This window comes from Larus michahellis, chromosome 16 (genome assembly GCF_964199755.1).
Source record: "Larus michahellis chromosome 16, bLarMic1.1, whole genome shotgun sequence".
NCBI lineage: Eukaryota > Metazoa > Chordata > Aves > Charadriiformes > Laridae > Larus > Larus michahellis.
In genome coordinates, this window is record NC_133911.1 from 2,275,195 (window position 1) to 2,290,308 (window position 15,114).

The window sequence follows — 15,114 nt, forward strand, 5'->3', positions numbered from 1 at the left end:
GCCTGAATCTACAAATGCCTCTACTTTGAAAGAAACAGTTCTTCACCACCACAGTCATTTTTGAAGTTAACGCTTCAAAAAAATGACATCCGACCGATTCCCAGATCACACCAGTACGCAGAACCATGTGGATTTTGGAGGACTTCGTATAAGAAAGAAAAGTATCAGACAAGAAAACACGACTTTAAACAATAACCGAGTAATCCACAATACTTCGAGCACAGGAAGCAGGGTCAGGGGCAGCCTGCACCCGAGCAGACAAGTCAGCAAGGAGCCCTCGGTGGATGCTGAGCTCCTTTTCTTCTTCCTACTCCTGGTTAAATTTTAAGCTTTTGCTGAAATGGCGAGTTTAATACTGACTTTCCCCCCGCCACAAGAGCTTCCCCCAATTCTTCTGCCTTTCTCCAAGTTATTTCAAAAATATAAGGAAAACGAGCGTGCTGTATGTGACATTTTGAGTACAAAAAGCAGCGTGGGCAATCATCTGTGGTGTCTTCCTGCCCTGCTCCGAGCGTGTGGACTGCAGGAATGTACCTGTTTTCCCACGCTCTCCGGCTTGCCGTGGGTAGCCCGCATGGGCATGTCTCCTCCACTCCTCAAAATACCTGAAGTGGCAGCTACTAAAGTTATTCAAAAATAAAATAAAAATCTCAGCTCTGGGACAACAGCTTTTATCAACGCAGCCTCTCGTGAGCGCGGGTGAGTGTCACTCATCCCGCGTGGCACGAACCAGCACCGGGAAGCTGCTCCAGGCAAAGAGAAACAACTCAGCACGAGAACACGCATCTTCTGCGGCCAAAAAAAAAAAAACAAACCTGAAAACTGGTCAGATAATGATAAAACACGTGGGGAAATACCGAATCAGAGCAGCCAGCCCCGGGGACAAGGTGAGTTTTGATGAAGCGTGTGTGTGTGGGGGGGTGGAATTGCACATCTGCCACCTCTCACCTGATGCCAGGGGCCGGATCCACTCCTTGCTGTTCAGGTCAAGTCTCCAGAGGTCGTTGAAAGCGGCGTTACAACTGCTCTGCGTGCAGCCGCCGAACACGTACATCGACTGGTTGGCGTCATAGTAACACGCACCTAGGAAAAAGGCAAACACAGAGATTAGCCGAGTCTCTGACCTTCAGGCTTTTGGGTGAAAAAAAGATCATTTTCTTTCCCTTTCCTGGGAGGAAGCAGACAGGCTGCCCCAACTTCCATAAAACCATGGGCCAGCTTAGGGGTGTCCCTGACCACCGTAAATCTCCAGCAAGAACCTTCCAAGACGATTTCTCCAGCAAGAACCTTCCGAGACGATTATTCCCTTAAGCGGAGCTGCCCCTGAAAGTGCAAAGAAGGCTGCAGAAGCTCGTAGTTAATTAGATTAGCTACGATTAACGTGCTCAGCACACTTACCTTCTCTAAGCCAGTTGGGATGGTTTATAGGGTTGCCAAATTAGACTGAGAAACTGGCCCGTCTTACCTAGACCTGGTCGCTTATTCTCTTTTTCCAAAGCTGACAGTATTTCATCCTGTCTCACCACAAAAAAGCACCACTGAAACACGGGGATCTCAGGCGAGCAGCCCCTTGGCATCTTAGGGGAAAGGATCAGGCGGCGAGAAGGGGAACGGGGAGGCAACACGACGCTTGACAACCCCTCAAAGGTAGCCGGGGAAATACAGAGCTTTTGGCCCCAAACCAAACTCCGCAGCAAAAAAAAAAAATAATCAAATACGCAAACATTTGGCGGATGATGTGCTGTGGTACCTGGGCACCTCCGACAAGAAGTAAATTAAACCTAAGCTAGAGCAGCCAGGACTTGCTCGGCTTCTCTGACGTGGAGGACGAGCAAGATTCAAACGCTTTCAGAAAGCTAAACCCCTGCAATTACAAAGAGGGTTTCCCAATTTCTGCATTTGCCTCCTCAAACGCAACTAGACCCGTTGACTTCGTAAACAACCGCTTGCCTTTCACCTTCTCGAGATCCCTGCGAGGCAAGGCATCTCCTCCACGTCTTGCCTAACTCGGGAGGAGTGGGGATGAGCGCCGGATGGCGATGCTGGAAGAGCAAGCTCATCCTTCGGCGGCAGCTTTGACAGACAAACTCCCACCAGATCCTACGGTTGCAAGCAGGGAACTGAGGAGCGAAGGTGACTCCAGCTCCTGGGCTGGGCGATGGGGCAGCAGGTTCATCTGCATCCGCACCCATCGGCCGGGTGCCTGCCGTCTGCTCCACTGACCTGCCCGCGACGGCAACGTGTTTGAAATTCCATCCTCCCTTGACCTGACACGGGCTGAAAAAAAACAATCTCAATTCTTGGTTTTTTTTGGTAAAATTCTTCCCTTTCTTCCCCTCCCCTAGAGCTTTAGCAAAAAAAGGCGTATGGCGTAGCTGGCAAAAAGGACAAGCTTGGTTTTGAAGCCTTGATCTGTCTGGTGGGGTGTTGTTCTGTTAGTTATTGCATCTCCCAGGACATGTTTAATGGTCTCCAGACACCAGGAACTCAGCATCGCACATATGGATGGTCCCAAAACACGAAATCCTGTGTGCAGTCCCTTAGCAGCAGCCAGGAGAGCAGCAGGCTCCGACCTGGCTCTATTTAGACAGAGACAGAAGTACCCGATTTCCTTACAAAAAGGGACCAGACATCGTCCTGGCGCTGCCTCAAAAAGAACTCGCCGCCCGAATCCCACCCAGAACCGAGGCATCTCCCCTGTAAAGCCCAACTTCATGCACAAGCACCCTCAAAAAAAAAAGGAATAAAAACCTAATATCACGCCTTTCAACACGAGCAAGGCCTCCCTGGCGATTCCTTGAGCTTATATTATCAAGTCTAGCCAGGGGGAAAACCCACACTAAATCATACCCACGCAGACATGAGCCAGTTCATAGTAGAAAGCCGCGGTGTTTTATGCTCTGGGAACACCAAAAGGTACCAGCCAGGGCTCGGAGGGAGCAGGAGTCATCGCCCCCGCCATGACAAGCGATATATATTGCTTAACACGAAAAGCAAGAGGAAAAGTCAAAGTTCAGGCGGGCCAGAGCGTGGCGCAGGGCAGCATCTGGCCCTGGGGCCGAGACGGAGTGAGAAGCACTTATGATCCTGCAGGAGCCCCTCCACGGAGCGTCTCCAGGTTGAGGACCACGTGCCGTCGTAAATAACCAGCGACAAGATGAAGGATTAGCACGCGAGTACTGCGCACTTTGACAAAAAGCAGCAGTATTTATTCCGTGCTGAAGCAAAAGCAGAGGTAGACGCACGGCAGGGGTGCGAGCTGCACCCTTCCTTCCCTCCCTCTCTCCATCACACGTCGTACGCTGCTGTTCACCAGTTAAAAAATAAAAATAGACTGACACGAGCTGACCTGACGGGACGCAGGACTGCTCCAGAGCTCCTACTGACATAAAGGCTATTAAAAAAAAAAAAAAAGAGAGACTTGAAAAAGGAGCGTCTGGAGTGAAGGGCTGATAACCTACTTTTGGTAGCAAAAGAAAACAATTCAGAGCAAATCCCCACGCGAAGTCGTCCCCGCTTCCAGCTTCGCTCTGGACCAGTACAAGCACGTCCCTGGTTTCCAACGATCCAAGCCCGCAGCCCTGGTTTTGCAGGCTGGAGGTACGGATTTCCAGCGTGAAAGAGCTCTTTAATGCAGCCCACCCATACACACGCCAGCGATATTCATCTCGCCCGCTCCGAATGAATCGCAACGCCGTAAACCGGCGCATTCAAGCACCCGCAGACAATACCATGGCTCAGCGGGGGGACGCGGTGACGCCCGGTGGCCTTTGCCGAGGGTCCCATTGTCTGACCTGGGGCTTGTCATGCAGATCCCCTATTGAAAAGCCAGCAGCCCTCGTGCCCTTGGCTTTTAGGGACAAGCCCGGGGTGCTTTGCTGACCACACAGCGGGAATGGGGGGCTGGAGACACGGGGATGCATGAGGGCAATGGTGCTCGTAGGGGAAGACCACCCAGCTCTCCCCATCCGTGTCCACACGCCGTCCTTACGTGCAACTGAACTTGTCTTCATCTCAACCCACGTCTCGCCAAACGACTATAATACACACCTACACGCCATGGCACATCGCATCGGAGCTCTGCCTGGGATGGACGATACAGAAATAGTGGTGTAGCGGCTTTACCTGGCATGGCATCCAGGAAGAAATAACGATTAAGAGCATTTTTATAGATTTACTTACTCCTTAAAGCTTTGACCCTATATAATTTTTACACAGCAAAATCCTTTGTAGGCGGTGACGTCACCTCCACCCAGGAAGGCATCAGCCAGCGCTTTCCCCCCATAAACACGTGCAACTAAAGCCTGGCGCAAAGCAACGCCGCGGTTTTTCTACTTCACCTTTCTCGAAAGGTTTGATTTCCTTAGAAATCTAATCGCTACCTCAACCATGACAGGTCAAGAGCCTCTTACCTCCTCCCCACGCCAAGCCCTTGGCAAGCACGGGCCTTCACACAACAGCACAGCTCGTTTATTATTTTTGAGGGGAGGTGGCAGCATTCTTCTCCTCTATTTGGATTTAAAAACCAGGCCAGCCAGACAGGCACCACGGCGGCATGTATTTTAATCCCAGACCAAAAGAATTTAAACTGTTCTTTCCTACTTCTTCTTAGCAAGCCGTTCAAAGCTTCTGAAGCCGAGGGAGACGGATCAGTTTGGGGGAAAGAGAAAAAGCACAAGGGAAAACTCCAGCTTTCACTTGCAAAGGTGTAGAATAAATCAGGGGAGGAGGGTGTGAGTCCCCGGGACCTTTAGCTCTTTTTTGGGTGGGAAGCACCAGATGGATTTTTAGGGTTTTTTTTGTTTGGTTTTTTTTTTTTTTTTTTTTTTTTTTAAGTCCCAGTAAATTCAGTGTCCCCCCGAGCTTCACTGTTGCAGAGACGGCGTATCTTTGTAACTGGAAATGGAGAGAATAATACCCCGATACCCAAAGTGACCGCGGAGCCAGTTTGCTTTGAGCGCCTTCCTGTTTCCCCCTCTGTGCGGCACAGCAAAGCATCAGACTTTTCACCCGAAGCGCGAGAAAACAGAAATAAAAGATCAACTGGGAAGGGAACGCTGAATGCCCTTTGCAATAATTAAAGGGCATTGACTTCTTAAACTTTTGAGTACATCAAATAAGGTAACCCATCCAAGTTCAAAGGTTATATTCCCCATTGGAAAGAGGGGGGGAAAAAAAATCCAGCTTGGCTATTGAAATCTCATTGCTACGCAACCCTCGGCTCAAAAAAAAAAACAACAAACCCCGCAGTTTTATGGTTAAAGGCTGACAGCCCTTGGCGTCGGCGTTCTCAGGAGCGCCCCGGCAAGCCGATGCTGCAAACATCGTACCTTGAGCTGCTGCCACCGCTTCCCCCAGCGCGGGGCTGGGGTATTTTTTTGGAGGAAACCTCTCCGGGCCTGACCGCCCTGGGCTGGAGAGCCGGCGGGACGGCGGCGCCGAGGAGGCAAGGTTGCAGATGAAAGCGCCCGGTCCCGCTGGCTGCTACAGATGTTTACACCAACTACGCCGCAAGTTGCGGCACGATAAAAAAAATGCACCAGCCCTCGGAAAGCTCAGCTCTGCAACTGCCTCCACGTCTTTGGGGGGAAAGAAAGTCCCACGTCTATCCCTTTATTCTCTAAAAACTCTATTTTCCCCGTTCTTTGCAGTCCCGGGACTCAGTGCAGGCACCAGGCAGCGCTATATTGAGCAAAGCTGGGCGATATGAAGAGCTGTAGCTCTGGTGGAAAAGCAGCCCGTCCTGTAAAACAAACAACATTCCAGCTTTTACCTCTCCCTCGCCTCTCAGGGTAAACCCACAAAATTGCTTTAATTAGTCATCATGGTGGTGCCATGCTCCCCAGACTGCACGGAAAAAAAAAATAATAAAAAATTCCGTATTTAAAATTAGTCACTCTTCCATCAAAGGATCAATATTTCTGGCACAACGGTCGGCATTCCTCCGCTGCTTTTCCGTTTCTGCATTCCTGCGCCTTCTGACATGGCTTTCTGATTGCGGCCAGTTATTTAACCGCATGAGTCACGGCCCTGCTATGATATTTGTGGGCTCATATGTTAGGGCGAAGAAAGAATTCAATGACTCCTGCAAACCTCATACCTGGTGTTCAGCTCAAAAACCTCCGCGTGAAGTATTTCTTCCAGTAAGCCCGTACGTTTACACCTTAAAACCAGCATTATTGATACGGCATGATGTTCTGCAGCTTCAATCAAATCCTTCCGAAAAGCTCCAGCTCACCCAGGTATGTGATCAAAGACCTTGCCAAACGCTCCACTCCCCGTGAGACGAGAGCAACTTCCATTAATCATTCCTTATCAAACAGCTTCTCCGTTACTCCCTTCAGAAATGATAGAAGACACAGTGACCTCTAACTATTTCATATCCTCTGACTTGTCCTTTTGAGCATTTCTGGGATATTTCTAATAAATCCTGGAAGGGAGATAGCCCAGCCACTTCTTTGACTCCCGTTACCGTTGCCTGTTGGCTTCAAATGACTCACGCCTGGCTGATGACGCCTTCCCACAAAACCTGGCAAATCCCTCACTCCTAAAAAAAATAAAGGGGGTTTGTGAGTCCTCCCGCACTTTCCCCCTTCCCCAAACCTCCTGTTCTTACTTCACCTTGGTTCCCCCCATGTTAGTATTTTAGGTCGTAGGTTTACAGGTTGGGTTTGAATTTTTGCTTTTAGTGATTCGTAGCTTCGGTTTTAATACTGGAATCCACCCACCAACACGCAACGCTTTGTTGTAGGGATATCGTAGATCTGGAGAACCGCTTGGAAAAAAAAAAAAAAATCAGTTTAAGTCAGCAAACAAGTTAATCCAGATTAGCTTTCTGCGCATAAAATGCATTAATAACGCTTCTGTAGCGACCGAGGGCTGACCAGAGCCCAGGACACTGTCAAATAGCGAGGCTAATACAGATTACATGCTCCGAGGGCAGCGGCTTTAGTAAAACAACTCATTTTGGAAGGAGTATAACAGCAGCACGCTCCGAGAAAGCCCCCGGAGGGCAGCAGAATAAATTACATCGCGCACCGCCATCCTCGGTGCAATATTTGGGTCTTCTTCGGGGTAATTTGTAGCTAGCCTTAAAGCTCCCCAGGTGCAAAAAGGCTGCAAAAACCGAGGGGAAAATATATGCAAATCTACAAGTCATTAATAAGCACTTTAATAAAAACGAGCTCTGAACGGTGGTGCCTTTTCGATTCTATAGGAGGACAAGGAAATCTCTGAAGAGCGCAATGACTTCACCCAAACTTCCTGCAGCGTCTCCTGGACTTGTCTTGGCAGGAGGCTGTGCATCGGTTGCTTCATAAATTACTACTACGGAATACGAAAATTTGACGCTTGCTTGCTCTTGGAATCGCGCAGCTTACACCACGGTTATTTACCTTTAGAAAAACGAAATCTGCTGCCTGGAAGAAGCGCCTCCTGGAGGGCTCAGACCCAGCGACGAAGCCGCAAGGACTGAATTTTTGTCATATTCAACTACGTCGCCTGGCGGAGCAGGCTGAGGCAGCTAGATGCTATTGCACGACAAATAACAAGTTTTATTTAAGAATCTTTCCCTCAACGGGAATGCTTTCTCTGCTTTTTCTTCCAGTAACTTGGAAGCGGGGCAAAAATTCACCCCTACACGAAGCGTCGACTGCATCGCTTACTTCCATCAGCAAATACGCTTGCCTCAATGCTTCTCACGTGCAGGTCTGTGTTTATTTTGAAGCAAGCCACACTCAGCCTCCTCCAAATTGTCTTACTCACTGATGTAGAAGATGATCTGCTGGAAAAGCAGCCAGCGTATACCCCCGAGCGCTGCGGACGCGCAAACTCATTGGCTGTGACGGTAAAGACTTAAGTCTAGGGGCTAAGTGAGGTTTCTATCGAAGGGAACACAAAGCTCAGACTCTAAGGGCGGCTGTGGAAGAAATCTGTGTGTAAAACGCGCAAAACCAGAACGCGAAAATCCCACCCGAGCTCCATTAACATTTCCTAGGAGCAACGAGCCAATAACCACGACGAGCAGCTGCTGAATCCCTGTTTTTGTGCAAAGTGCTTGTGCTGGCAGAGCTGCGCGTTACGCCGAGCGGGTGACAGGCACGCGCCGCATGGCTAGATCCCAAGCGACGCAGCGCAAACCCCTCGTGTTCCAGCTTTCCTTTGCAAATCAGAGCTGAAAAGGGGCGAGCGGAGCTTTTCCCAGCAGCTACTTACTGTGCGAGAAGCGCTGGGTGATGGGGGTTCCAGGGTAGGGGTAAGTGCGACTCTCCCACTGAATATTTCCTTCTTGCACTGCTTTGATAAAGCCGTGATAACACTGATGGGCCACACCTAGGGAAAATAAAAAACAAGGTGTCAGCAAAATTTGGGGCACGTTAGGAACAAACTGTGCCTGCCCAGTTGCACAAGTGACAGCAATTATAAAGAACCCCTGTATTTAGATTATAAACACGCTGGTGGAGAGTCAGAGGATTAAAGAGAATAAAGAATAGGGACGCTGCGAATGGGGAAATCAGCAACGTTCACTGAACTGATTCACTACGTTTCCAATATCTGCCAGCTCTAGCTGGGTAAAGCGAAGCCTTTGTGAAAGGTAAGCACGTGTCATGCCTTCCCGGAGCTCATTTCCAGCCTTCTCTGCTGCAACACAAACCTGCTGTCCCCTAATCGCCCCCCCCCGGAGCTGCAGCTGCCCTTCCCTTAATGGACCTTAGAGGATAAATAATGTGCAATAATGAATTTTTAAGAGCGTGCATGCAGCTACCGCACAGGAACCTACAATAAATACGAGAGGAGGCATCAGTGATAAAATTCAGCGTGTGTCTTAGGTGAAAATATTCCTCCTGAGCCATGCGAGGGAGCAGATCTGGCCGACAACGGCTCCTCCGCGGAGGCGGGCAGCCTCAGAGCCGCAATTAATTCTGCGTATGGAGTACGTGTGTCTGCGTTTGTGCTGAGAGGGGCCAGACACTGATCCCCAGGGGGAAAAGAAAAAAGGTCCGGTGAAGATCTATGACTGCAGCGGCTCAGCAGATGCTCGGTGGCATCTGATGATGATCCGCTGCCGTTACTACGGCAGCCCTCGCGCTGAGGATGCCGCAACCTGCTAAGATTTCTTCCCAAGGATTTGCTTACTGAAAGCCCCGTGCCAGGAACACCTCCAGCAAGAAATCACACTCTGGGATATAAAGCAGGAAGTTTGTTGTTGGGCTTTTTTTTTTTTTTTTTTAAAAAAAAAGAAAAAAAGAATTCTCGGGGTCCTGAAGCAGCTGGTCGCCAAGAATCACGCGGGAAATGCAATCCGAACTATAGGATTTCATGGCAGATGTATCCTGACAAACAGGAAAAATTAACCAGGAGAAAACAAATCGAGTGTTTACCTCGAGTGACCCCTCTGCTGCGTGGCCAGCAGGTTAGCCATTACGCTTCCCCCCCCCCCCTTTTTTTTTTTTTTGCTATAATTGCTGCAAAAATGGCACGTCTGCTCAGCACCACTCATCCCCTGAGACACGGACAACTCACTCCGATGCCACGTCGCGCCTCGGGCTGCTCATCCCTCCCCTGCGCTCCAGGAATGTTTCCCACAGACTCTTTTGGGGTGAATCACCAGGTGCTTGGTCGTTCCAGCTGCATCCTCTGCAGCGCTTAAGGCCGCGCCAGGAACAAGGACCCGTGAGAAAGCGCGCCCAAGGGCCGCGGACACTTGAAAAAAACCAACCCCTTTCACCAGGGGCACAGGCTGCTGCTGCCCCAAACTTATGCAAAAAGAGGAATTTTGTGCAATGCTTGCTTCTGAAGTATCTGTGGTTTTTTTAACCTCCAGCCTGTTAAACTCTGGGCAAGGCAGAAAGTGCCTGGAATCCAAGCAATGCTTTCACATGCGCGGAGGAGTCCGCAAATTAGACATCGCCCCACGCGTCTGCCAAAGGTGTTTCTCACCTGACGCCCGCTCTGCATTTTCCAGAAGAAACAAGTTACCCTGGTGCAGCAGCGTGCCTCATTTCCTACAGATTTAACTGTGGTCTCCTCTTAAACTGCCCGTTTTTTGAATGAAGCTTGCAATCAAAATGTGTGTCCCCAACAGAAACGTAAGAGAAATCATCCAAGGTATTGAAAAATTACCGAAGGGAAGAGCTTCGCTTGTGTCCTTGTCCAAACTTTACCTACCTAGTTGTTGTAGCGTATATATCTAGCATTAAAATATCCCCATAAGGCTTCAGAATTAATGCCGCACGGAGGCAAAGTGAAGTATCTGTATCTCTGGGCTACTCTTTCAGGAAGTCTGAATATGTAGATCTATATTAATGTAGATTTTATATCCCACTTATCTTGAGCACAGCTGTAAGAACCAGACACGGTTTTGTTTCCAGCCGAAAGCGTAAGCTTTGGGAACGTTAATTACTGAGCAAGACGCAAACGAAGCACAATTACAGCCACATTAGACACGGGACACCGGCAACGGGGGAATGCTGTGGGGTGGAAAGGAAGCCTGAATGCGAGGTCAACAGCGCTGCACGTCAGCAGCGCGCGGGGAGCATCTGAAAGCAGCATAAGTGGAGGTTTTGGATTTCACTCGTCAAGTACAAGAGGCTGAGGGGCTCAATTCTGCACCATTATTAGCGACGCCTTCAGCAAAGCTACTGACCCATAGCTATTTTTCATAGAATCATAAAAACATAGACTGGTTTGGGTTGGAAGGGACCTTAAAGACCATCCAGTTCCAACCCCCCTGCCCTGGGCAGGGACACCTCCCACCAGCCCAGGCTGCTCCAAGCCCCGGCCAACCTGGCCTTGAACCCCTCCAGGGATGGGGCAGCCACAGCTTCTCTGGGCAACCTGGGCCAGGGCCTCACCACCCTCACAGGAAAGAATTTCTTCCTCAGATCTCATCTAAATCTCCCCTCTTTCAGTTTAAAACCGTTCCCCCTCGTCCCATGGCTCCCCTCCCTGCTCTAGAGTCCCTCCCCAGCTTTCCTGGAGCCCCTTTAGGGACTGGGAGGGGCTCCAAGGTCTCCCCAGAGCCTTCTCTTCTCCGGACTGAACCCCCCCAGCTCTCTCAGCCTGTCCTCACAGCAGAGGGGCTCCAGCATTTTGCAGAAGTCCAATGTTTGAGTTAAAAGGGGAAAACCACAGGTGAGGCCAAAGCAAAGCGAAGAGCAGCTGGGATATGAATCTGTGTTCCCACAATTAGAAAAAAAATGCACTCTCACTACAGCTGCGTGTACCTTTGATTAGTCGATACCACTGTTTGCAGACAAGGGCAGCAGTTTTGTGCTCCTGATACGGTGAAAGGAAGGAGAGGATATATTCCAAAACCTCTTCTGGGAGCTCCAACATCGATCTGTTGTGCCTGGTCTCCTCGACCTCCAGCTCAGCATGCGGCTCCTCGTCTTGCTCCATCGTCCCTTCGACCACAGCGTCTTCTGGATCCACAGCCATGAAACCGTCATCTTCACTGTCCGAGGAACTGGCCATGGCATTCCACTTCACAGCTTCATGGGGGGAAAAAAAAAAAAGAGACGATGGTAAGGTCACAAAGAAAATTAATAGCATCAGAAATGCCTCCGCATCAAGCTCTACCCCAGCAAATAAGTTGTGGACGTGGTTTTTGCAAAGCTTTGAAGCAGGCTGCACACAGGAATGAGCTGTTTTCCATCGGTGCAGCGTTTTCCCAGGCCACTTCTTCACCTCTCATCGCTCTCAGCCCCACCATCGCCTACAGACGGTACCAGAGAGAGAAAACAAATAAACCCGCTGGAGGAATTGCAGCCTCCTGAAGCCCTGTTGTTGGGTGCAGAAGGTGTGATGCCACCGCACCGGTGGGGGAAAGGGATCCCCACCGAATCCGGAGCAACGCCAGGCAAGACAGGAGGGAAGCGACAGCTCTGCAGCCCCTCCTCCCCCGTGAAACCAGTTTTGCCAGCGAGCCTGCTTTACCCCGAGCAACTTCTCAGCGGCACGCAGGGGGGAAAAAGGGAAAAATAATCCCTGTCCCATTTTCCCTTAACACCCCCCTTTTTTCCTTTTTTTTTTTTTTTTTTTTTTTTCATTAAGTACTTGCACACAGTTCTTACCGGCAGTAGGTGAGGAAAGAAAAACCCCCACAGGATTTACTGCTGCTGAAAGGCTGGAGTATCACATATTGTATCTCCAGCTATTCAGAACATCCTAAGTATAAGGTAACGTCCCGATGACAGAAATACATCATGAAATAAATCCACTTTAACGAGCCGCTGGGTCCCGTTCGGCCAGTTGGCACGGTTTGCAGTTAAACCCATGCTCGTTGCTGCAAAACAAATCCCTGGACCCTATTTCCTAGGAAGCAGCGGACCTGTTTTGGGGAGAGCAGTGAGAGTTTTTCCTTCCAACGCCGCTGGGTAGAAAGACCAAGGGATGCAACTGCTCCGTGATTATTCCTGCACCGACAGCTCAAACCAATATAACTCATGAGGATGACCCAGGGACTTTCTTTTCCAGAAACTGCCATTGCTAATTCCCTTTTTATCTCTTCCAGCACAGCAGGTTGCAATGAAGGACCCAAACCAGAGCAAGCTCTCAACTCTTACATCGCTCAGCGTGAGTTTTTCCCCGACACCACGAGGCAGAACTGCCCAGCCATCCCCAGGTCCCAGATCGACCGGGACGATGGGACACGGATCGATAAATTCCATGGGACAAATCCCACCTGCAGAGAGCCCAGGAACCAAACCTGCTCCTCAAGAGGGAAGAACAGACACAGCTTTTTGCCCACTATGTATTTAAATACAAGTCCCTTGCACCGTGTTGGTCATAAAATATAGCATCCTATTTTTACCAAACTCTCAGTATTGCAGAAAACATGTCTGGAAGGAATTTAAGTTACCTAGCTATCAGGAATAAACGTAGTTGTTATAAGCTTCCAGCAATGCAAACTCTACTGCTTTCCCCAGCTAAACCCAGGGTTTTCCCATCCCGGCACAGACCAAGCCGAAGAGCCACGGGAATAGCAGACGGCGGAGACGTGGAGCGGAAAAGCTTGCCATGACAACTAATTTATGCTCAGAAAAATGACGTTCGACAGCGTTACTCTCCACTTTTGTCAGGTTCCCTGATGAAGCAGCTTCAGAAAATCCACGGGGCTGTCAATCTTCGGTAGAAACCACGTCAAAATTAAACTTAAGAGTTACCATTCCTAACAGATGCTCCGCATGTTTTCCCCGTGTCAGAAATCCTTCTCACGAGTCAATGTTATGACAGAGAAAGGCTGAAACCCAACCGCTTTGACACTAAAGCGCTGCCGCCGCCAAACTGCATTACGCAGCAGATAATACGCCAATTCCCAAAGATTAAGAAATGGAAAACTAAAAAAAAAAAAAAAAAAAAAGGCAGAGCTGCACTAAAAAAATAAATAAATTAAAAACCAGAGGGTTGGGTCTTTTCCAAGCGAAAACATCTATCGTCGTGAAGCGTGTGGTGATTTCCATCTCGACAGGCCGTGGCAGGAAGCCAAAGGCTGCCGGGACTCCAACCTGGGGATGCGGTTTTGCCGGAGCAAGGAGGGTCGGTCCCTACCTCTCGGGGCTTGGGAAAAACAGAGCACGGCACATCTACCCTGGCCGAGCGGAAGGCGTTTCACACCCTGAAAACGTGTTAGAAAACCAAAGAGGAGTGCATTTGCATCCAGGTCAGGTACGATGGGACACCTGCGGGTGACAACGGCGAACATAAGCCTCGGCTCGACAGGTTCGCACAAGACATCTGTTGTGTTACTAAGGTTTAGAAGCAAAGATTATGTGTTTCCCCAACAGCTTTTATTTACCCTTTAAATAACGTCCAAAACCTGCTGGAGGAAGTCAGCTGAGAAGTGCAGGAACGCACGCCTGGCTAGCAAGGGGCTTTTTCCAGTTATTAAATCCCAGTTTGGATCCTCTGGAGCAGGCTCGGGAAGAACACACGACAGCAAGTTAATCACAAGGCACAAAAGAGCTCGGGGGTTAGAGAAGCATCTCTGAGGCCCGTTTTAAAGAGGCAGGAGGAGCAGGGAAACCCCTCGATGCCTCCCAATAGCACGTGCTTGCGCAGATCTGGGGATGGAGAAGCTGCACCGAGTTTTGGCTGTTCTTAACCACACCACTTGACAATATTATAAATATTCAAATGCATTCGCTTTGCTAGCTCCTCGATTTCTAAACGTTTGAGGGTAAGAAATAACCGTCCTCCAAGCTTTCACACCCACGCCATGTCATTTTTCTTCAGGAAAACAAGACTAGCAATAAACTCAACTCCCAAAAGGCACACTGCCGTCAAAATAACCCTTCAAGCTTGACCTGCCCTGGATGCAGCTTTTGCTTTTACGGCACGGGAACAGCGGGCTGGGAATAACCACCCCCGGACTGTAAAGCAGAAAAAGCCCTTCCTATAACCCTGCGCCAACATCAAAAAAAAAAAAAGGGAAAAGGCTAAAGAAAGCCGGGCAGTTGGTAATAGGGAGCTAACACACCCCAGCCAGCTTCTATTACCAATTATCCAGCAGATCCACAAGAGAAAATCCCATGCCGGTGTTTTGACTAGTTATTCCATGAGCAGAAGGGAGCGTTTCTGTCCTGTTTGCATTTCGGGGGGATGCAGTAGGTGCTTTCTCACTCATGCTGGCTCTCTGCTCGCATTGAACCGAGCTTCGGTTTGTACGCAGGCTAAAATTAATCTCCGAGCACTCAAAAAGCCGCAGGAAAGGGATTTAAGCAGTCGTGTCTCGTCCAAAAGTACCTGCAATTCAATTAACTTGCCCGGACGGATCCAGGAATCACTTTCTGCTTGGATCGACTGCTGCGAAGGCCAACACAAGCCCCTTGATGCATCATACTGCATTTTTGCGCCCTACAGCCCTCCTGCTCTGGAAGAATTGCCCTCTATTCCAGCAACAGAAATGTTTTACGGCATTCAGAAATTAGCCTAAAGCCCTACCAAGGAGGGATCGCAACCGCTTAAAATAACACGTAAAGAAACGCTAGAAGGGCAATCGAAGCAGAGCTCTGCCAGCCCTGATCAAATTTGCCTGGCCCTTCCTAAAAGCTGTGTCTCTGCCAGCTGGCAAAACATTTTATAAGTCTTTTCCTCCTTTCAGAGCACTTCAAT

At 49.5% G+C, this 15,114-nt stretch overlaps 1 protein-coding gene across 3 annotated transcripts in view; it reads right to left on the minus strand.

Annotated features, from left to right (window-relative positions):
• FBXO42 (F-box protein 42) overlaps positions 1-15,114 on the minus strand; it is a 51,645-nt gene that overhangs the window by 24,532 nt on the left and 11,999 nt on the right. Inside the window, exons 1-4 of one of the 3 annotated variants that reach the window (XM_074560290.1) lie at positions 8,215-8,330; positions 6,622-6,775; positions 6,101-6,547; positions 949-1,083 (exon numbers count right to left, since the gene is read on the minus strand). In XM_074560290.1, the coding sequence (XP_074416391.1) occupies positions 949-1,054 (106 nt within the window). In that variant the 5' untranslated portion in view covers positions 1,055-1,083; positions 6,101-6,547; positions 6,622-6,775; positions 8,215-8,330. The other 2 variants (XM_074560288.1, XM_074560289.1) reach the window with 2 other exon arrangements.